Source organism: Plectropomus leopardus, chromosome 21, assembly GCF_026936395.1.
Source record: "Plectropomus leopardus strain MGB_pleo_1.0 chromosome 21, ASM2693639v1, whole genome shotgun sequence".
Taxonomy (NCBI): domain Eukaryota; kingdom Metazoa; phylum Chordata; class Actinopteri; order Perciformes; family Serranidae; genus Plectropomus; species Plectropomus leopardus.
The window spans coordinates 751,733-773,979 of record NC_142196.1 but is presented as its reverse complement, the minus strand read 5'-3'; the positions used below and the strand labels follow the sequence as shown (position 1 = coordinate 773,979).

The window sequence follows — 22,247 nt, the reverse complement described above, 5'->3', positions numbered from 1 at the left end:
GACAGTTTTTAGTCTCTGTGAGGGTCTAAGGACAGAGGGATGCAGTATACTGTAAAGCCCTCTGAGGCAAATTGTTATTTGTGATAATGGGCTTTATGATTAAAATTGACTTAACTTAATCTAAGTGCAGCTTTTATCTAATAATATGAGGAGGCTTCTGAAAATTATGGATAAGTCCTGCTCCCTCCAACATCAAATAGTTTCAGCATTGATGGATGCTGTGAGTATGCTGCTGTGGGTACCTAGCTGTGATTACTCTGCCATTGAAACTTAGCTGTGGTTACCCTGCAGTAGGTACTTAGCTGTGGGTACGCTGCTTTGGTGACCCTGTTGTGGGTACTTAGCTGTGGTTACCTTGTGGGTATCTAGCTTTGGTTACCCTTGCAGTGGGTACCCAGCTGTGCATACAATGCTTTGGGTACCCTGCAGTTCAACACTGTGTCTAACCTGCTGTGAATACGCAGATGTGTGTGTCCTGCTGTGGGTACCCTGCAGTGGGAACCTAGCTGTGGTTACCCTGCAGTGGGTATTTAGCTTTGGTTACCCCGCAGTAGGTACCCAAGCTATGCATACCCTGCTGTGTGTACCCTGTAATGGATACCTTGTGTAGCCTTCTTAAAGGGAGTTTTTCAAATTCATCAATCAGAGGGTGTGGAGGTTCATGAATTATGAATGTAGCATTCCTGCTGGTCTGTGTGGTGTACAGCTTCAGTTGTCTCTGGAGGTTCCCTTTAGTCTTGCTGGCAGTGTTAACTATTTTTGTGAGCTTGTAGCCCCTAAATTTCCACACCAACATATGATCTACCCTTTTTACTACACTGTAATTAACCATCTTCAGGACTTCTTTGCACACATCAGCACCATTTCTATTACTTTTCACTATTAATTTTTGTAGAAAGCAGTTGTCAGTGTTGTGTCAGAAATAAGGTATAAGGTGAAGAGGCAAGGGCCCCGAGCTGCTCAGGATTTTCTGGTTATCATACTGTGATCTGCAGGTTGAGATGAGTGCTCCACCTGCATACCCCTCATCTTGCATAACCCTCACCATAGTGCCAGGTGTATCCAGGTGTGTCCAGGTGTGCGTGGACCTGCAGCATGTAGGCATCATCCACTCCAGTGTTGAGCTGGTAAGCACACTGCAGAGGATCTTTGTTTGTGAGCACACTGGGCCTGATATGATCAAGGATTAGTCTCTCGAGTGTTTTCATGATGTGTCAAGTTGGCAGTGGCCTTGAAGTCATGTGAGTCAGTGCAGTGTCTCTTTTTGGGAACCGTGACAATACAGGATGTGTTCCACAGTGCAGGGATCCTCTGGAGACGCAGGCTCATATTAAATAAAAGTGGGTGAGGATTCCACACAGCTGTATGGAGCAGGTCTTCAGTAGTCTAGGGCTGATTCCATCCGGTCCGTCTGCTGTCCCTGCTTCAGTCTGTCCAACTGTCTCTTGACCTGCCATAAGTTTTTCCTTAGATGATGTAAGGGTCAAAGGGCGGAGGGATGTCATATGATGTAAAGCTCTCTGAGATAAACTGTGTTTTGAGATAATAGGCTTTATAGAGAAAATTGAAAATTGAAATTGGTGAGGTGTTCAGGGCACGTCCCCCTGGTAGGAGGCCCCGGGGAAGACCCAGGACACGCTGGAGAGACTATGTCTCCCAGCTGGCCTGGGAACTGCTCGGGATCCCCTGGGAAGAGCTGGACGAAGTGAGAAGGGAGAGGGGGGGGCTTCCCTTCCTAAGCTGCTGCCCCCGCGACCCGACCCTGGTTAGGCGGTAGACAATGGATGGATGCATGAATGGAAATTGAATTGAATTTTGTGAGTGAAATTACACGACTGACACATCTGTAGGATTAAAACTTAGGTGGGGGGTTAGATGAACAATTCACCAACATGTTTTTTTCCCAATTTTGAGCTGGGAAAAATGATTGGAGGCTTAACTGGTCCACTGTCCTTTCTTCCCTTTTTGAAGGAAATGGCGTTCAAAATCTGTGTGTTTGTTTTTTTTAATTCAGTGTGTGAGCTGAAAACGTGCTGTGTGAACTGACAAAAAAGGGAAGCTTTTTTTAAATAAGTGGTGAAACAGGTGTTGATGTAGCAGTGAGCTTCTGTCAGCATGCCTGTGCTAATGCTCTCATTATCATTAATAACCTGCATGTTCATTTCAGAGGTCATGGGCCAAAGTGAACCACGGTTGTGCATTTTGTGTGTTCATGAAGTTGTGAAAGTCTCAGAGATTTTTTGTCAGTGAATGTCCTTGTAAAATTGTCCCCTCTGTTGAAATGTATTGAAAGAACAGCTTAGAGGGATCCATTCCAATCTCCTGCTAAAACAGTCCAACAAACAGCGAGGCCAAACTGGGACACATCTTAGAGCCCATGCTGACTCCAGACACCTGCAGAGAGTCACTGCCACAGTAGCTTATAAAGAACATGGTCTCAGTCAGCTCCAAAATACACACTGTGCCATGCAAGCTTATTTTAGGAGAGCTTTGATCTTGCATATGGAAAATACAAACCCTGAGCTGCCCTCAGCCCCTGTTCTATGGAGCTAATATCCATGGTCAGCAACAGAGTGCTGTGCTAGGTCTGAAAGCTTGTATTGGTATAATGAAGTCCTCAGAGTTTTTGGCAAGGATGTGACTTTGGGCAGAAAGACATAGTCTACATATACAGATACTAGATCTGTTAAGGAGCCTTGGGCAGCTACAATTATTTTGCCAGGCCGGCTATCATTAGTACAACTGCAGCCTTTATAGATTTACATGAAAAGCTGGTGTTATGGCTGCAATTACCAGCATGAAAGGATGTCCTGTTGAGTGATTTTTAAGGGTATTTAAAAGCATGCATGTACTTTAATTTTTAAATCTTTTTTTGTGTCATTCCTTGTGTCATTCCTAAGTTGTCTCACAGTTTCCCAACCCAACACAATCAGAGTGCTGGAACCCCACCAGGACTAAAACAGCAAGATCACCTGTGATAATCAGTGCTCACCTTTGGTCAAAGAACTGTCCACTGCATGGACCCTGCCCTTACAGGACACCAGGACAACCCACCACAGATCATTTTAAAAGACCCCTAATGTCACAAACATGGACTGTTCATGGACAGAAATTGTCCATCTAACCCCCACCTAGTTTCTGAGTCCTACCAAACTGGTAGCTGTCAACAGTGTAAAAAAACGAGACGCTCCATCACCCACACGAGGAATGTGTTCACTGTAAAAGCTGTCGTCTCACTGAAAACTAACACTGAGATGTGCATGCTCAACACCTCTATGAGGCGGGGTGTAGGCACTTATTCTGGGTGCACTTTGTCACCCAAGGGCCTCGATGAGGAAATGGACATTAACTCTATATATATATATATATATATATATATATATATATGTATATATATATATATTTATATATTTATAATTATAATTATATATGTGTGTGGGTGTGATAGAGTGTGTGTTTGTGTGTGTGTGTGTGGAGGAGAGAAGAAGAGGAGTGAGAGAGGTGTCGGGTGTCGGGGGCGAGAAAGAAAGGACGGGGATTTTAAGCGTGACTTGAGCTGACTGTACATGCATTGCTGTTACTGAAAGTCATGAGGAAGCCCAACAGAAGGGGGCAGCTGCAGTGGCGGTTCTAGACCAATTTTACTGGGGGGGCCAAACTGGGGCCAAGGGTTTTGTCAAAGGGACACATTCAACCTGGACAAAAGAGACAAAGACAAGCATTCAAGCATTCAAAATCGAAAATCTAATCTTACTAGTTTTAATCTAATCCAAAAAGTTTAAATAATAATAAAGTAATATAAAGTACTGGTGCACAGTAACATTATTCCAGTTACAGCTAAGCCTTGTTTGAATATGTTAGTTACAATTTTCTACAATATTGCAAAAAAATAAATAAATAAAAAAAACAAAATAAACCATTCTCGTTGGCTTCAGCAACAAACACTGGTGACAGATAGAGACATTCATATTTTCACATTGGCCATTGTAGTGATTTTCAATTTTTAAAGTGATACTGCTTTATTGAGTGTTTTTACTGGTTTTAATGACAGGGTCAGTTTGATTTAGAAAGGAAGATGACTCTGTGAATAATCAAGGTAAAATCCCCCTGAATGTTTGGATCTGTGAAGAGGTGAGAACACATTTGCTGGTGCATGGTGAGTGGCCAGTTTCCAACGAGCTAAACTGCATCAGAGAAACACTGATTTGTACTTTGAAACTGCTTTATTCAGTATTCTCGCTGGTCTAAATCAGTTGTTTTGAAAAGGAAGAGAACTCTGTGGATAATTCAGCTCTTGGTAAAAACCTCCTGAACAATGGGAACAATGGGCACTGAGATAATTCTAACCAGGAGAAGTTTCAGCTGGTTGAAATCCTCAATACCATAAAATTCCCCTAAATCTTCCACACAAATCTTCCTTTAAGTCCGGAGACAAAGTCTTTCTCAGGTGATTCATGCTCTTCTGAATTGGCATAATTGAAACATCTGCAAATAATTAATTTAAAATATGTTTGTTTCAAGCAATATAACTAGCTGCATGTGTGTGATTTAGCGCTGTATATTTAGTCTGAGCAGGATGCCATGATGCAGCACTGAAGCAGAAGACATTTCCAAGCAGAACTTGGACTGTGGGTGAGTAACTGCAGGATGACAGAGCTGCAGAGGCAAACCTTCAGAGTTGTGGCAGTGGGTGTTGAGGTGTTCCACTGACATTGAGCTGACCTGAGAGAACAACAGAGGTCTCGCTCTCTCTCTCTCTCTCTCTTTCTCATTTGTTCTAATATTATCATATGTGCTACAGCAGGGGTGCCAATAAAACGCAGATCATGATCGACTGGTCAATCTCAAAGGTAGTGTGGGTAGATCTCATGGCATTACAAAAAAAAATAGATGTTAGCCTATCATCCATCCTCACCATGGAATTTGGCCCTTGATTGACCTGCAGGGCAGTCAGTCTGAAATCTCATCTTTTCTAACACACGGGTCACCACGCATGCGCGGTCAACTGTGCGATTTACTGCAAAACTCCTGCGAGCTAATTACCTAGTTCACCTTCCAGTTTATTTATACTAAAGAAAGGGTATAAAAAATAGTGGGGGAGCTGGACCAAGTAAGATATCAAAAACTTACCACTTCCATCCGGAATGGGAGGAGGACTTTTTTTTCACAATGTCATTTTCGAAGTGCATTTGTCTGATCTGCCGATCTACCATCGCTATTCTGAAGAAGGGAAATGTTGAGTGGCACTTTGAGACTGTTGATAAAAATGATGACACTTCCATCCAAAAAGCAAACTGAGAAGGGGAAAGGTGAAGGACCTAAAATCACAGTTGTCTGGACAGCAGTCATTTTTCTCATGGCTGGCCTCAAAAGCGAAGGCGACCACTGAAGCATCGTTGCGGGTGAGTCACTAAATCATTAAGCACAAGAGGTCCTTCAAAGATGGAGAGATGATAAAAGAGACATTCATTGAAACAGCTGACTCGATGTTTTGGGACTTTAGAAACAAAACGGAAATATTATCTTCAATCAAAGCTCTCCAGCTATCAAGAAGTATAGTTACACAGTGCTGTGAAGTCATAGCCGAGGGACAGTTCTGGAACTTACTCACAGAGGAAAAGTACCCAGACATGAGAAAATGTGCCACCTCCTTGACTGCATTATTTGGCTCCACTTATTTATGTGAGTCAGTCTTTTCCCACATGAAGATTATTAAGTCCAAATACCGTTCCACCATGACTGATGATCATTTGGAAATCTGCTTGAGGCTGGTTATCAGCAGCTACTGTCCAGGCTATGCAACCCTGGCTGATTCCATTCAGTGTAAGTCATCGGTAATGATCAAAAATGTGCGGAGTTGTATTGTGCCATACAGGTTCATGCAGTTATGCAAGGTACACCAACCTAAATTGTATATATAAAGTATACTCAGTATATATATGAATAAATATATGTTTAGCATTTATAATCATTTCGACTTTGTCATTTTAAAATTAGCTCCCCTGTGCTACAGTGTAGCAGGAAATGTGTCTCTGTCTCCATCTCTCTCTGTGGACAGAGCTGACACAGCCTGTCTTCACTGGGCAGCCAGGTCTTTCTGTGTCTGCTGCTCTCTATAGCCAAGCTGTGACCACTGAGTCTGTACATAGTCAATGTCTTTCTCATTTTCTGATCAGTCACGCTGCTCAGATAGTTGGCCATTGTGTATTGTCTGTTTAGAGTCAAATAGCATGGAAGTTTGCCTTGAGTATTTGTTATGGATATCCAATAGTTAATGTAATGTTCTTTTTCTTTAGCTATAATTTGGTTGAGCCAGATTGTGTGAGGGCTGTCCTGAGGCCTTGTGCTGTTAGAGGAGGTGAGCCTGACTCTTCTCTATGTTCTCCTCTTGGCAGTGAAGAGCTTTGTAGTGGTAGGAGTTGAGGTCGCTTGCTTTTAGGTGTTTGTGGAATTTAATGGCTCTTTTTTAAATCTTAATTAAAAGGGGAAACTGTCCTAGTTCAGCCCTGCAGCCATTGTTGGGCGTGTTCCTGTGGACTTTGAGGATGCTCTTACAGAACTCAGTGTGTACGGTTTCAATTGGGTGTTTGTCCCATTTTTTCTTGTCCCATCAAGTTCGGATTTACAAAAGGACCCAATACATCACTACCATACAGTACTATTGGTTTGATTATGGATTGGAATATTTTGAGCCAGATTCTGATGGGTATATAAATGTTTGAAGACTTTTTTTAAAGACCTTTCTCCCCTTGTCTCTGAGATCATTCAGGGCCAGATTGAAATGTCCTGTAGAGGTAATGTTTAGTCCCAAATATGTGTAGATGTGTGTCTGTTATATGTCGCTTCAGCCCAGCAAAAACCTAGTTGGGTTTCCCTGACATCTGGGTCATTTCTGGAAGACCATAATCCTAGTCTTCTCCAGATTAACTGTCAGGGCCCAGGACTGACAGAAGTTTTGCAGATGATCCAGTTGCTGTTGTAAGGCCTCTTAAATGGAGCCAGCAGAGTCAGAAAGGGTGAGGCCGGGAATATCTGATTGTTTTGCCAGATCATCAACATAAATGTATATACATATATATATATATATATATATATATATATATATATATATATATATATATATATATATATATATATATATATATATTGTATATATTCTCTATCTCTTCCTTTTGTAAATACAATTACATGTCTATGTCTGTCTATATATATTATTTCCCTCCCCTGTACTGTGAGCATTGCCAACCCGGAAAAAATTCCTTGTTCCTTATTTGTTGAACTTGGCCAATAAATGTGATTCTGATTCTGATTCTGATTCTGAAATATTAAACAGGGTGGGGCTGAGACTGCAACCCTGTTTCACCCCTCTACTTTAGGGGAAGAAATCTGTTTCCGTATTACCGATTTTCACAGCACATTTATTATTTGTATACATTGTTTTAATTATATTATAGATTTCCCCCCTACACCTTTTTCAATTAATTTCAGGAACAGACCATTATGCCAAATTGAGTCAAATGCTTTTTTGAAATCGACAAAACAAGATTCTTCTTGTTTTGGTGGACATGTTTATTAACAAGGATGTGGAAGGTATAGATATGGTCTGTAGTTCTATGTTGTGGTGTAAATCCAATCTGACTCTTTCTCAGGGCAATATGATCTCTGAAGTCGGAAGTCGGAAGTCTTGCAGTTGGCAGTTGAGGATGATGCAGAATAACTTCCCCAGGTTGCTGCTCACACATACCGTATGACTTGATAATTGTTCGGGTCCAATTTGTTTCCATTTTTAAGGGGCAGGGGTTGGGTTGGTGATGGTTGGGCCTGCAGGTCTCTTCACTGCCTGAGCATAGCTCAGTGGGCGGAGGTTGTTGGGATTTGGGTGGAGCTCGAGGAGGATCATAGTTGCCCTGGTGGGGTCTTTGTGGGGCATGATGAGGAAGATGAGGATAATCTGGTCTCCAATGGGGTTGTCTGGATGAGGGACCAGTGGGATGCCTTGTTAGTCTAAGGGGGCTGTGGGTTAAGCTGCTCCTTCTACGGGGTGTGGACTGGTCCCTATTGAGACCGACGTCTTTCAGCGTCTGGGCGAAGATGGGGACTGTGTTTTTAGATAGGTGGGCGTGATCGTAGAGTCAGCTGATATCTAGAGTTGGGTGGTGGGCAGGTGGGCAAGGTGGACGTTGGGTCTCAGGACACAGTCTTTGGGCATGCTGCTGTTGATCCAGTGGATGGTGTCGGGGTGGAAGTCTTTCCTTGGGAGCAGGGTTGACATGACCACTCTGCCGTTGGGGAAGGTGGTGAAGGCTTTCTCTATCACTCTCCAGAGTGACTACGACACTCTCTCCTGCTGGTTCCTCAGGTTGTTGGTGCCAGTGTGGATGATTATGTGGCTTGGAGACACTCCTCTGACAGCAGTTCCATGGCATGTTTGGACACCAGATTTTAGCCACTTTGTGGGTGGGGAAGTGTTTTTTGCCATTTAGGAATTTGCCATTGGAGTCTATGTCCTGTTGGGCCCTTTCCTTTATAAGGAGAAAGTCCCACTCAAATTGTTTGATGTTCCCCCGCACCATGACAGTTCCATTCTTATAGATATTGACTGTCATCATGACAGTTTCTGGGTCTTCCTTCTCTTCGAATTTGAGTTTCCAGCTATTGCAGATCCACACTTTCTTCACAGAGGCGTAGTGGGCACTGGTAGTTGAGTGCCATGCTAGTGGTTGGTCTGTGAGGAAGATCAGATTGCTGACGCCTCCACTCTTGTATAGATCAGAAAAGAGTGTCTCAGCATTTATCCTCAGTATTTTCTGCTTGCAGTTTCAACACTAAGCTAGCTTGATGCTTAATAGTTATTGTTGTAGTATGTATAAATCCCTTTGTAGCATATATGACAATCTCACTTACTTGAGTCTGGGGTCCTCTTCTCAGCTTGGTTTTAGTTCACCAGCAGGACAGTGGAGTTAGCTGTCAGTTGGCTGTTGGTTCTGCTGAGCCTCTCAGAAGTTTTTTACCCCAGTTTTGCTGTTTTCGCGCTTCCAGGAAGGAAATTCTTCTCAATAATTATTTCCTCTTCTTTCTTCTTTTAATTTTGTCAGGAAACTTGAAGTTTATCTCATTTTAAGACTGAAAAGAGTGAATATCTTTAGGAGCTCTTGAAGATAGCAGCTTTCTCTCTCAGAATGTCAGAATGTCTCTCTCTCTCTCTCTCTCTCTCTCTCTCTCTCTCTCTCTCTCTCTTTCTCTCTCTCTTTCTCTCTCAGTGAGTCTCTCTCTCTCTCTTAGTTTAACCCTTTGAAACCTGGAACAATATCAGTTGGCTTGTGCTGCATTCAGACAACTTTTACATGCATTAAAATCTTTGAAACTTGAGTAAACTTGGGTAAATTGTTTGTTTTTTTAAACACTGTTAATAAGGCAATTGGCAGCTTGCCAAGAGATGCCCCACACATGATTATAAGTTTTAAAAACAAAGTAGGCAAGCAAAATTATTGAAAGCGGCAGAATCTGAAAAATGTAAATGAATGTGCTCTCCAGAATGATTATCTGTACTTATATGTAACCTCTGGTATTCCCTTTAAGATATTAGGAAAAATACACAGTATTATCACTAGATTCCTGTGAAATGGCAGACGTCTAAAAATAAAACTGGTCACTTTACAACGAAAGAGGGAGTTTGATGGACTATCAGCATCCAATTTATTTCTAGGCTCTTACCTCTCTTCCACTGACAAATTGGTTCAGCGGAAACACCTCCACTCCATGGCTTAATATTGAGAGGAATTTGGTGGAACCAGTTCACTTGAATGACATTTTATGTTTAGGCCTCTCTGTTAGAAAATGTAGAGCGAGGTGCGGTCAAATAATGGCCTACACAATTCTATTTTTTTAAATTGATAAGATATATAACTGCAATTCACAATGGCATACACCAATATTTCATTATAACTCATTCTGGATATTTTACCCCTCCCTAATAGTATACTTCAGGTAAACCAACACATTTTCATCCATACTTGTCACATGGTGCCGCTCTGTGAGTGAGCCTCTGCCTCTACTTATGACGTTTAAGGTATTCGTCTGTATCAGCTGTTTATGCTCCGAGATGCTGTTATCCTTATGTCAACAATTGCACATGGTGGGATGTTGTGGCATGTTGTTATGTTTACACAAAAGCATATGGCAACCAACATGGACTGTCACAATGGTTAGGCAATAATGTCACGGATGGTTAGGTTTAGGCAAAAGAGGCACATGGTAAGGTGTAGAAAAGCAACCTTACATCCACGCTGGAAGCAAACACCAGACTCCTGCATGAAAGTTAGGTGTTGTCTGTTTTTTTTTTTTTGTTGGTCTATCCACATCCCCACCCGCCTGCCCTATAAGTGCACTCACACACCTTACATTACATGGTAACAGGCAGCGTTATTTTTCGACGCTTTCCTTCAGCATTTCATACGCATGCAACAGTTGCCATCCGGTCCATGTTCTCAAGTGCCTGTGTGCCTTGCATCTGGCCATCCACCAGTGTGTAATAACAATGCCAACAAGATGTCTTTTCTGGACATCATGTAGGTGTCTTTTCTGGACGTCAGAGATGTCATATACATGCCTTTTTTGGACCTACTAGTCAAGTCAAGTCAGTTTTATTCATAAAGCCCATTATAACAAATCACAATTTGCCTCAGAGGCCTTTACAGCATACAACATCCATCTGCCCTCAGACCCTTACATCTACCAAGGAAAAACTACCCCCCAAAAAGACTATAACAGGGAAAAAAAATGGTAGAGCAACTGAGGAGGGACCCCTCTTCCAGGAGGGACAGACAAGCAATCAGTGTCATAAAAAACAATGAAATTACAGTAATGACATAAAGGAAAGAGACAGAGAGAGAGAGAAAGAGAGAGAGAGAGAGAGAGAGAGAGAGAGAGAGAGACGGGGGGTCTTTTCTGGATGTAGTACACATGTCTTTTCTGGATGTCATATAGATGTCTTTTCAGGACGTAGTATACATGTCTTATCTGGATATAGTATACATGTCTTTTCTGGACATCATATAGATTTATTTTCTGGACATTTGCAGGACATCACATTTGTAGTAGGCAACTGCCATTACGTTTGTGTGATATTTAATATGTCTGTGGGTTTATTACATTAAACGCTTCAGATTTGTTTTAACTTCATGATTTATTACATTTGTGGGATTATTACATCAAAAGCTTCAGATTTGTATTACCTTTGTCGTTAATTACGTTTGTGGGTTGTTAATTTGTTTGCAGATGTTACAATACGTGCTTCAAATCTCTTAAGAGACATTCTACTTGTTATTTATGCAGTAATGAATCTAATCAGGAAATTATCTGGGTTAATTAAAGGACAGGTCTCATCAGTTTATAATACTTTGTTAGAACACACACAAACTTTGATTGATGTATTGAAGATTTAGAATAAGAAGTGCTCGGAATCATCAGTAGACTGGACCTGAGTTTGAGGAAATGTTTCAATTTCTTCACAAAAACTAAATCATAAATTAATAAACCTGAATTTCACATATCAGACTTATTTGACACTAAACAACATTGAATGATCATTATATCTTCAAACTGCTTCTGTGATGTGATAAAAGTTAACTGGGACAATGTTTATCTAGAATTGTGGGTGTAAGAATAGGCTGCTCAACAGCATGTATGCCAGTTAATGATGATTCAAGGCAGAGCTTTTACTCTACTCAAAGGCTGCTGTTACTATCAGCATGTACTGTAGCTATAAAACAGACTACACACCACACACTCTTTCTATTCAACAGTGGGTTTATTCTTTGATTGACCTTTTTATCTGTGGAGCTCTCTGTTGCTGGGATGAACGCTGCAGGACATGTTATGCTTGAAGCAGGGGAGGACTTAACATGAAATATGACATGAATTTGTACAATGGAATTTAGAGAAATGAGGAGGCAGGTCAGATGGTGCAGGTTTATATTTTTTTGTTATTCTTCTACCTATCTGTTACTGTCTTTGTCATGATAGTAAGGATGTCTGGGCTGTTATTGATTGATTGATTGATTGATTGATTGTCAAATATGTATTTTATTTGTTGTTATGTTCTGTTGTTGTTTTTTCTCTATTGTCCTAATATTTATGTGTTGTGATACTGACAGCAGTTATTGGTCAAAAAAAGAGACAAATTATTAAAAATGAATAGTATTTCTAAAAGTATATTGATTGTTATTGTTTATTGATTATTGATTATTGATTATTATTATTATTATTATTATTATTATTATTATTATTATTATTATTATTATTATTATTATGTTTTATTTTTTTAATTTTTTTTTTTTTTTTACCTATTAACCTTTTTTTTCTCTAAATTTCAGGTAATTTTCTTGTTACTGTCCCACCTCAGACTGCTGAATTTGTGATCAAACAGCACTGAGGAAAAAGTGACCAGATCACAGCTTGTCAGCTGTGGCAAACTGAACATTAAAAAATGCACCAACAACTGACATCACCATAAATAAAGTTTGAATGCAAATGGCATTGTCCTTAATTTTTACACCACTGTGTATATCCCTCAAGAAGAAGGTGTAAACATGGTGTAAACACAGTTGTCAGTTTACTGCTACGTGTAGGGCAACTATAGCTACAGTTTGTGATTTGACTGCCCATTCACAGGCTCTAAGGGTTAAATATTTTTCATTGTTTCTTTAAAGAATTGTTTTCTTTCTAATGGTGATAATAGAATGTCTCACATTAGTCGCTTTGACATGATTGCTGCTGCAAAAAGTTAAGTTAAGTTAAGTTTTAAAAGGAGAAACATTATTTTGTTAGAGGTAAATGGTTGCGGTAGGATCGAAGTAACATTGTGAAAAATTCTAGAGGCCCTGAAAATACCAGACTGCACCTGTGTGGCCTGGATGTTCTTCTTCAGAACACCGTCATTTGAACTCTGCATACCTGAGCATACCTGAGGAAAACAGCCATGTTGAGTGTCTGAGTTTGACAGTCAGACACAGACAAAGATAGGACTATAGATACCAGCAGAGGTAATCAGGGAGATCCCCTTTCACTGGAGCTTAGAGCCAGTCTGATCCAAGATCCTTGAGCTAACTTTAGCCCACAGTGACCCCTGTCACTCTGACATCCAGGAACACAGGACTTGTGTTTTGTTTTTTTTGGGGGGGGGGGTTTTGTTTGTTTTTTTCATGCTGAGGTAATCGGATACTTTTGTAGCAAAGTAGGTAGTATGTGTGATAAACTATGGTAAACTTCCCCCTATCTTGCCAGCACTGTTGCTCAGCTCAAATCTGTTGGATAAAGCAAAACCTTTCACTAGCTCTAGGACTGTTGCTCAAATACAGATTACACTTCCACACCACGGACACACAGTGTCTCGGAAAGAGAGCCATCTCTCTCTCTCTCTCTTAAACTTGGGCCAAACTCTGATGAAACTGTAAAACTAGGCAGTGCTGATTCTGTTAAGACTGTTAATCAAGATTCTGTTACAGTACTGCCTAGTTCACAAACATAATTTTAGTGTACTAATTAGCTGTAACATGAGAGTTTGTCAACAGGCTTTAGGCACCATACTGTTTCCTAGAGGCAAGATCATACTCTGTTACTGCATTGTGGATTTGTCACCTAAAATGTTTTCAGAATCATTGAGGTTACTGTTTAAGTGTCAAATAAGATTGTTTGCTACCAGCTGGCTTTATGTGTCACAAGAGATGAACTTGCAGTACATCAGGGGATCATTGGTTGGGTACAGCGCAGTGCATTCTGGCAGTTGATGGTTTTCCTCATCTTGAGCTAAAGTGAATGTCATAGTCTTTTTCCTTTGTTTTAACTGCTCGAGCAGTTCCAACTTTCCAGTAGTTTCTGTGTTTCTGTACTGCTGAGACAGCCTAGTTTTTTTAAAAGACCATCTTTCCAGCCATAAAATACTTAATCAAAGCCGTCTGAGCAATGTGTTTTTCTGCGATTATCCAGTCAGGACAAATATGTGTCCATTATTAAAAAGTAACCAAACCCCCAACCACTTTTTCAGTTAAAAGCAATATTCATGGGTATTTAGTGGTTTTGCTGATTGATTCAGGTCCAACTGTTGACATTTGAGAGCAAAGCATTAACATTGTGTATAAATATCCATAGTGACTGCCCTCTAAAGGTTGAAACCTGCTGTTGCAGCTGAATTTTGCTATCAGCTGATCCTGGTAGCAGGAGCTGCTTTCAACACCAACCAGCACCCTGTCATTGCCTCGTCACCACCCTCTCACCAACAACTAAGAACTTTGTGTGTGTGCAGTTGATTGGGTTGGTGATTGGATGTGTCTTAACCCCCCCTCCTAGCCCTGCCTATTTTTGAGAACTGTTCACAGTTCAGGGAGAAGGCACTCATGCCAAAAGTGGGGAGATTGCTTACTCATTCAGTTACTTTTAAATGTCCAGATAAACAAACTTTATTTATGATGAGTTATCTTTTCAGTATTAAGTGTTTATTAGAAGGGAATGTTCCAGCAGTTGTCGTGAACAAGTGGAGACATACATACACACATGCACTCACAAACACAAACACACACAGGTAAGGTCAGGTCATAAAGGTTGTGTTGCTCCTAGCTATTTATGACTGTCCAGCTGTCAGCTCAAGGTTGAAGTGTCAGCATAAGGAACAACAGGTGGAATAGTTTCCATGCAGTGACATGATGTAAACATGTTTGATTTGTCCCCATAGGACAAAAGAAGAATCCAGGAGAACATCGCCAAGAAAAGGAGACAGATTGAAGAGGAGAAATTAAAACTCCAGTACATAAAGGTACTTTTAACAGCAGGGATAAAATGTACTGCAAGGGCTGTGTGAAAGGTGGTTTTCATGTAGAGCTGCATCCTAATGAAGAACACTACAGAGTAGAATGTGTCTCCAGCAGACACTGAACACAGACTGTAACATATCCTTGGATGAACTCTGGGATGAAGGTTTTGTGATTTAATTTACTTATGTATGAGTGTAAGTAATAAACTCTGCAACATTCTCTGTTTTGTTTCTGTAAGAACTCAGACACAATGTAAAGCAAGGCCAGACCTTCATTTCAATAACAATAACTGGAGTCCCTCTTCATCAACATTATATTATAACTTTATTGTTCCTATTCTACCCAGAGCGATCTCAATCTTACATTAGTGCCACAGTCAATCTCAGCTGGCCCACAGTCTTTTTTTCTAAAACAGTTCTCTCATTTTCAGTTGAAGAGGAGTAAGGCCCATTTCACACATGCAGTGTTGCAATGTCACCGCTGCATCACTGCTGCGTCGAGTACTGTATTTCCACATTAATAAGCATAAATTCCACTCATGTATGAAATCATGCAAGTTCCTGCATTGCCGACAACACAGTTCTGCAAATCTTTCAAAAATAAAATGCATTGTACCAGCAGCTGATGGGATTCTGTCCACAGAGATGTTGTCAGAGGACTTTTATTTTGAAAAGGTAGCAGGAAAGTTGGAGCAAAACAGACAACATCTTTTCTATTTCCTCATCTCTGTAACAGAGAGAGACTTTTAAACCAAGGTTAAAGGTGGTATAAAGTCAGTATAATCATCAAAACATCATTTTCACTGTTTGTTTCTGCTCACAAACACGTGCTGCAAGTGTGGAAAATCAGCGAGCCAACATTTCTCTAGATTTGCTGCAGCTGACAAGCTCCTGATGAGTGCTGGCGAGCAGTGTGCATGCTCTTGATAACGTCGAAATAATGAACAACACGTTCGGCACTGCTCACACACTGCTGACATGTGCAGTGTGAAACAGGCCTAAGAGACATCGAGATGCTTCACATTGATCATAGTACTGATGATGTGTTTCAAACAAGTGACAAGAAAATGCAGTTCCTCTGACAGCCACTAGAGGCTGAAAAGACCATACTGGAATGCCCAACTGAAATAAACATGTTTACCCCCTGGCACATAAAACAGTTTTGGCCTGTGCTGCTAATTTCAACACTCATGATTCATGATTCATAATTCACGAGTTACGTATAACTAAGGCTGGGGCTGCTTGAGTGGCTTGCTGTCTGTGAGGCATGAGCCTCTCGTTCCTCCACAGCTTCAACCCCTCATCCAAATATGATCACTTTTGGCTCCAAAAAGGAGGTTCAAAGAGAGAGAGGTTATGGTCTTAAACGACATCACACCACTTGGCTACAGCACATGCACAATGAAATCTGGTCTGCATTTACAGAAAGGCTCTATCTGTTTTATTTAGTAAATTACCCTTGTCGGCAGTGTAGGTGAGCACTTGTCACTTACAACTTCTGAAATATGAATGGACCTCTAATGTTGGCAGGTAAAAGTGAGATGGCTGTGTGTCGGTGTGTTTGATTGACAGAAGAAAGCCCTGAGGGAGCAGTGGCTGATGGATGGCCTGAGTCAGCAGTCGGAGGAGGAACAGGAAGCCATGAGGCTCCAGGCTCAGGACATACAGCAGCAGAGTGATGAGCTGCAGAGCAACATCCTCAGGTACCTGCAGTAAATCCCACAATGCAGCCCACACTGGACACAGCAGGCAGAGAGCTGACACAGACAGCATATCATGTGGGTGAAGCATTTATATTTGGTTCAGCTGCACTGAATCATTTACAGACAGAGTGAAACTTAACTCATCCCAGTGGAGACAATCCATTGGTGCAGAAACAAATAACAGACTCTGGAGTTCCATGGGTCAAACAACATTTCACACTGGCTGAAAATTACTTAGAAAATTCCACTCAGTTGCAAAGCACAGCACTTCAGCAACCAGCCACTTGTTCTGTCTGGACCAGGGCTCTTAGTTTGTTTAAAAAGCTTTGCAACTGTGGCAACATCAGTATTAAAAGAAGTGGTGTGCTTGTCGAGTTAGCAAATGTTAATGGTTTTTCATAAAAATTATACCTCAAATAAACACAATTTAATTTATTTGCCAGCTGAACAGCATAACATCTAAAGTAAAACCATTCACGGAGACAGTATTATTGCTTTTACATAGACCTGTCATCAGTTTTAGGCCATCCCACACAGATTTGAGGTTGGTCTTATTAAATTTGGATTGTTATTTTGTTTGTTTTTTTCCCTTATATTTTAGTTTTGCCTTTGCAATTTCAACCCAAACAGCTTTTTTAATTTCAGCATAAGCAATTTTATCCCATTTTTAAAAAACAGCCCTTTTCTTCTGAAGCAGACTTTGCAGTGTCTTTGGAGATCCAAGGCTTGTTATCACATTATCCACACAGAAAGACATATAGCAGCATACTGAATCTGTCAATTCATCCATGCTGTTAGATGTTTTCTGTCCCAGAGGGCCAGAGTTCTCTCCTTGCTCCACACCTGGACTTCACTCATCTGCCCTGTTGACCCTATGTAGCAAAGTCCTGTATGAGGGAAGCAGATGTACCATGATGTGGTCAGAAGATCCAAGAGGACAGCCAGCGACAGACTTATAGGGCCCCCTTGAAGAGCTATAACACAAGATGACTGTGGTAGCAGTTTTGGGATGAATACATAAAGTTACACAGTGAATGTAAAGTTCCCATTCCATAACCCTGTCAGGCGACCTCTCTTCACTCACAGTCCCAAAGCATCTCCAAACATTCCTCTTGCCTGTGGCCAAGAAAATCATTTTACTCAATTGGAAAGAACAAAAGAGACAGAAATAAAGTTAAGAGAAAAACATGGCGAGGATGTACCTTAAAATTCACATGGGGGCCATATAAATTTCAGCAGGGAACTGGAAAAATCACCTGTATTAACATCTCATGCCAACAGCAATGAATGTGATTATGTGCACAGAGGGACCAAATAGACTTTTTCCCATTTGAGTTATTCAGTGTCAAGGATTTAATTGCTTAAGATCATCAGAAAGTATCTGCTTTAAAGTTTTTCTTGTCAACAGAAAAAACTCAGATGGCATAGCTACCTGACAGCAGACAAAATTTCCCAATAGGAACAAAAAGATGAGAAGTGTTTTGTTCTCATCTTTTACTCAGTACTCATCTCATGATCCCTTAGATTTACTGCGGTGGGTACCGTCACTTTAGGTTGGGAACCACTGCAACCAGACCAACACTGAAAGATGCCCTCTCAGTAAAAGTAATACATGTACTCTTATGCCATTATATTATCATTTTATTTGACAGTAAATGAAAAACACAACACACCTTAAACCCAAATGACTATAATATGTCTGGTATTTCTTTATTTAATTGTTCTTTGGCTTATAAGAGGTGCAGATTAAAACGTTGCAGTTGGCAGTTCCTCCTGCAGCTGTGTGAAGATTCCTAAAGACTCCTAAATTACAATATCTATAACAAAAGGCTGATGTAAGAAGCTGCCTGACATTAGTTTCATCAACATATTATCCCTGAGATGCTCTCTGACAGCAGATGTGCAGGAGTAGGGAACACTGACAGGCATAGGTTGGCAAGGTGCCTGTGTGATGTGAGTGAGGTCCACTGTGGGAAGCAGTGAGGGATCAGGACGAGACAGTTTAACCTGAACTACCTGTCAGCAGCATGTGTGTCAGTCAGAGCATAGACGGTTAACCTTTTCTTCATTACATAATAGCACAAATGAGCCCTAGCTTTAGAGTCTGTACACAACAACAAGACATGCAAGCTTCACAGCCTCTACACTCATGCAGTCCTCTGTGCTGCTGGAAGGAACTCTGGTTAACAGTGTGCTGTACAGCATCAAGTAAGGATGTGCAACATTTACAAATTTGATCCATTTCATCCTTGTAACTTATAACTACATATTTCTTCATTATTATTATTTAGTGATCACAGCATACTACATAATTTTTTTTATATCAAAACAAGTCTTTGAATGATAGTGCTTTATATGATGAGTATTGCATAAACATGAAGAAAAGCATTATTAACATGTTTACTTATGAGACCTATTGTCCAATTGATGCGGACCATTTCAAGGTATAACCACCAGCACATTCAGTAAACCCACTAGTCAAGCAAATAAACAGCTATATCTCACATAGGAAGCATAATTTTAATCCACAGATCAATATCATCCAGACAGAAACAGTCCCTCTACAATTCTCACACACTTCCAGACGATCTAAATCCAGCAAACTAATTTATCCAAGCCCATTATTACATCCATAGATATCCACGAACTGCAATGGCATCATTTCAAGGGTTCATATTTCTCCACATATTGTCCATAATTTCTCTTGTCCCACATGTAAAACAAGCAACTCCAGTACAGATGACAAAACGGAGGCCAACTCCTGACCTTTTGATAGACGCCTTGATGTAGCCAATAGGATCTTTCAGTGCTGGAGCTTTAGCCTCCATAGCCAGCAAGGGCCTGAATTGAAATGATGTGATGATGGATTCCTCACATTTTCTGGTTTATAGCCCATCAATACCCTGCATTGGCCTGATGGCTTATGATGATGGCTTGTAGTCACTGAGACTCCTGACCTCCAGAGCAGGTTTGACCTCCTTCCTACCACAGACTTATACATGTACATTAAAGATTATCAAACAGCTACTATGCTGGTTTTATGGGAAAACAGAAAACAGACATCTGGCTATATTAGTTTTTCACTCGATGCATTGTTTTATCCTCATAAAAATCCATACAAAGTGTACCTGGCCCCTGTCAAAAAAGACACTTGTCCACCAGGCCCCTGTCAAGAGATGCTTGACAGGGGCTGCCTAACCACTTTTGTGGGGGAAACCTGCATTGAAGAAAGTCACACATATTCTATGTGAAAATGTAGCTAGCTAGCTAACGTTATCTGTGTTAATTTTTCATATGTAATGTTAATCTTTGATGTTATGATGATTATTTATATCTCGGTTATATAGGCTTTGTTTTTAGTCTCCGAGCTGCTCATCAAAACAAATGCTTTTTTTTTTCATTATTTTGCACTGTACCACATAAAAAATGAGTGGTACTTTGAGTAATTTCTTAACCAGGATAGCTTCTCTTTTACTTTTATTTGAGAAGGTTTTTTTGAAATAGTGATTTTCATGTGAGTTATTGGGCTAATAAGTTATAGAAACATTGTGTCCAATAGTTCATCTTCCACCTTCTCTTCCTCTCTCTCTCTTTGTCTCTTTCTGTCTCATCCCAATAAAACTGAGCAGGTATAGCTGTGGCTGGAGCAGCTACGTGACCTGTCCACTGTCAGTTCGCAATCAGTCCCCTGCGCACCTTGGTTCCAAAGTAGAAGCCCATAGTTAACCCTTAGCTAGTATGAAGTGAAGTGCAAGGAATTTAACTGTCATCTTAGTGAGTTTGTCTTGCACTGGTTGTGGGTACGGTTTGAAGGGGGCATGTCATGTACACCACGAATGTAATGTGGACGTAGCTTAGTCTCATTAGAACAAACACACACACACACACACACACACACACACACACACACACACTAAACACCTTTAAATCACCTCAACACTGCTAGTCTCTATCCACAACCCATGTCTTGTGTTGCTTTCATTAGCTGTAGCTTGCAGACAAGGTCCCACAGAGGTCCATAGATTTAACATGTTAGATATCTTGAGAGAATCTGCAATGAAAGGGAAAAAAATTCCAGCTAAAATAAGCAACCAATGGTGAGTTCAAGCACATAGTCTGTGAGACAGAAAACACATTCTCATCCCAAGTTGTCACATGTTGCTGCTTTGCAGTCGACTTCCATGTATCTTTCTGCATCTGCTGTTGACAATCTGGGCTGCTTCTACCATGATGTCAGCAAATGCACACAGGGGGATGACGCTGCATATGGTTATGTTAAGGCAGCAACAGCACATGGCAACCAATACCAGGACATCAACAAACGCTCATGCTGGCATGGACGGTTAGGTTTGAGGCACATGGTAAGGTGTAGAAAAAAAACCCATCACATTCAGACAGGATACAAACACCAGACTCCCACATTTAAGTCAGGGATTTGTTGGTGTCTTTCACTTCTCCCCTCTATAGGCACCCTCATGCTCCTAATATTATATCTTTATATTACCGGCAGCATTTGAGCCTGGCGCCGTTCAGCGGTATAACATGCAGACACAGCATGATACATCATGACTGGTTCTGTCCAGCTGTGTTGCCACCCGAAACCATCCAGCCTTTTGGGCAAGGTGCCTTGTCGTCACAAACTTACATCAAAAGCACTCTCAAAGCGGGTTTTTTTTACAAGTTCATAATGAGTGTGGGCTGAGACCAACTTCACATTACATGAACTAATATTAAGTCATCACTTCAAAGCAGAACCTTTAACATTCATAACCACAAGGTCATTTTTTTTATTAGAAAATTGTGTATTAAAATACATTACAAAAAAACGCTGCATTACTACCTGCAATGCTATATTTAATAGAAAAAAAAACCTACAGCAAGTGTGTGTTGCTTGCTTTAATAAACTTCACTCCAACATATGCTGCTGTAAGTACAGAACTGCTGAGAGTTCTTGTTGCAGTAACACAGCTCTTTGCTCTACAGAATCGAGGAGGAGATAGAGACCTTGGAAACACAGGAGCTTGTCATCTCTGCCAATGAAGAAGTGGTTCTGAAACAGTTAAAAGAGGTGGAGAGGACTGCTGAGGACATTATCAAGGTAGGCTCAAACAGACATCTCTCTCATGGTGTGTGCCTGTACTGCCCTTAACACGGCTGTGAGCTGCTCACTGATTCATGCTACTGCCACAAACAACTCCTCCCCTCTCAGAAATCAGTCATCATGATCTCTAATAATCCTTTAGCTTTAAACAAACTTCATTTACTGATTTCTGATGTGAAGTCAAGACATGGGTGTATGTATCTGAAGCTCCTCACAGACATGCTGAAAAAGAAGTGAAGCTGTAGCAGACACTGAGGGAGAAACACTGTGCACTCACAGGCTGCTTGATTTGTGCTCCTCTGCTGGAAAATATGGTCCCTCTCAATGATAAAAGTCCCATCACTGCTTTAAGCAAATTCTTTGTGTCATCACAATTAATAAACAGCTGATTCATTTAGACTGAAAACAGCACTGCAGGTCAAAAATGGATGTGACCAAATTGTTTCGGGTACAGAGAGGATTTTTAGTTTCAGTAACAAAATCGAAATCACTGAACAGTCATTTATAATACTTCAAGACACTTCAATCATTTCATCCTCCATCTTCATAAAACACAATCCTAGTGTAGGTTTAATGCTGCATCATTATCAGACCCAAGCTTCACGTTCAGAACCCAATTATTTCCCAAACACACAAA

At 40.7% G+C, this 22,247-nt stretch overlaps 1 protein-coding gene and 1 pseudogene across 2 annotated transcripts in view; one reads left to right on the top strand and one right to left on the bottom strand.

Moving 5' to 3' along the window:
- Window positions 1–22,247, top strand: part of palmdb (palmdelphin b) — a 106,870-nt gene that overhangs the window by 23,784 nt on the left and 60,839 nt on the right. The window contains exons 3-5 of one of the 2 annotated variants that reach the window (XM_088071811.1): window positions 14,729–14,809; window positions 16,379–16,509; window positions 21,493–21,607. In XM_088071811.1, the coding sequence (XP_087927937.1) occupies window positions 14,729–14,809; window positions 16,379–16,509; window positions 21,493–21,607 (327 nt within the window). Of the gene's footprint in view, window positions 1–14,728; window positions 14,810–16,378; window positions 16,510–21,492; window positions 21,608–22,247 lie in introns of those variants that run through there. The other variant, XM_088071812.1, reaches the window with a different exon arrangement.
- On the bottom strand, window positions 1,026–12,981 carry LOC148185969 (uncharacterized; annotated as a pseudogene).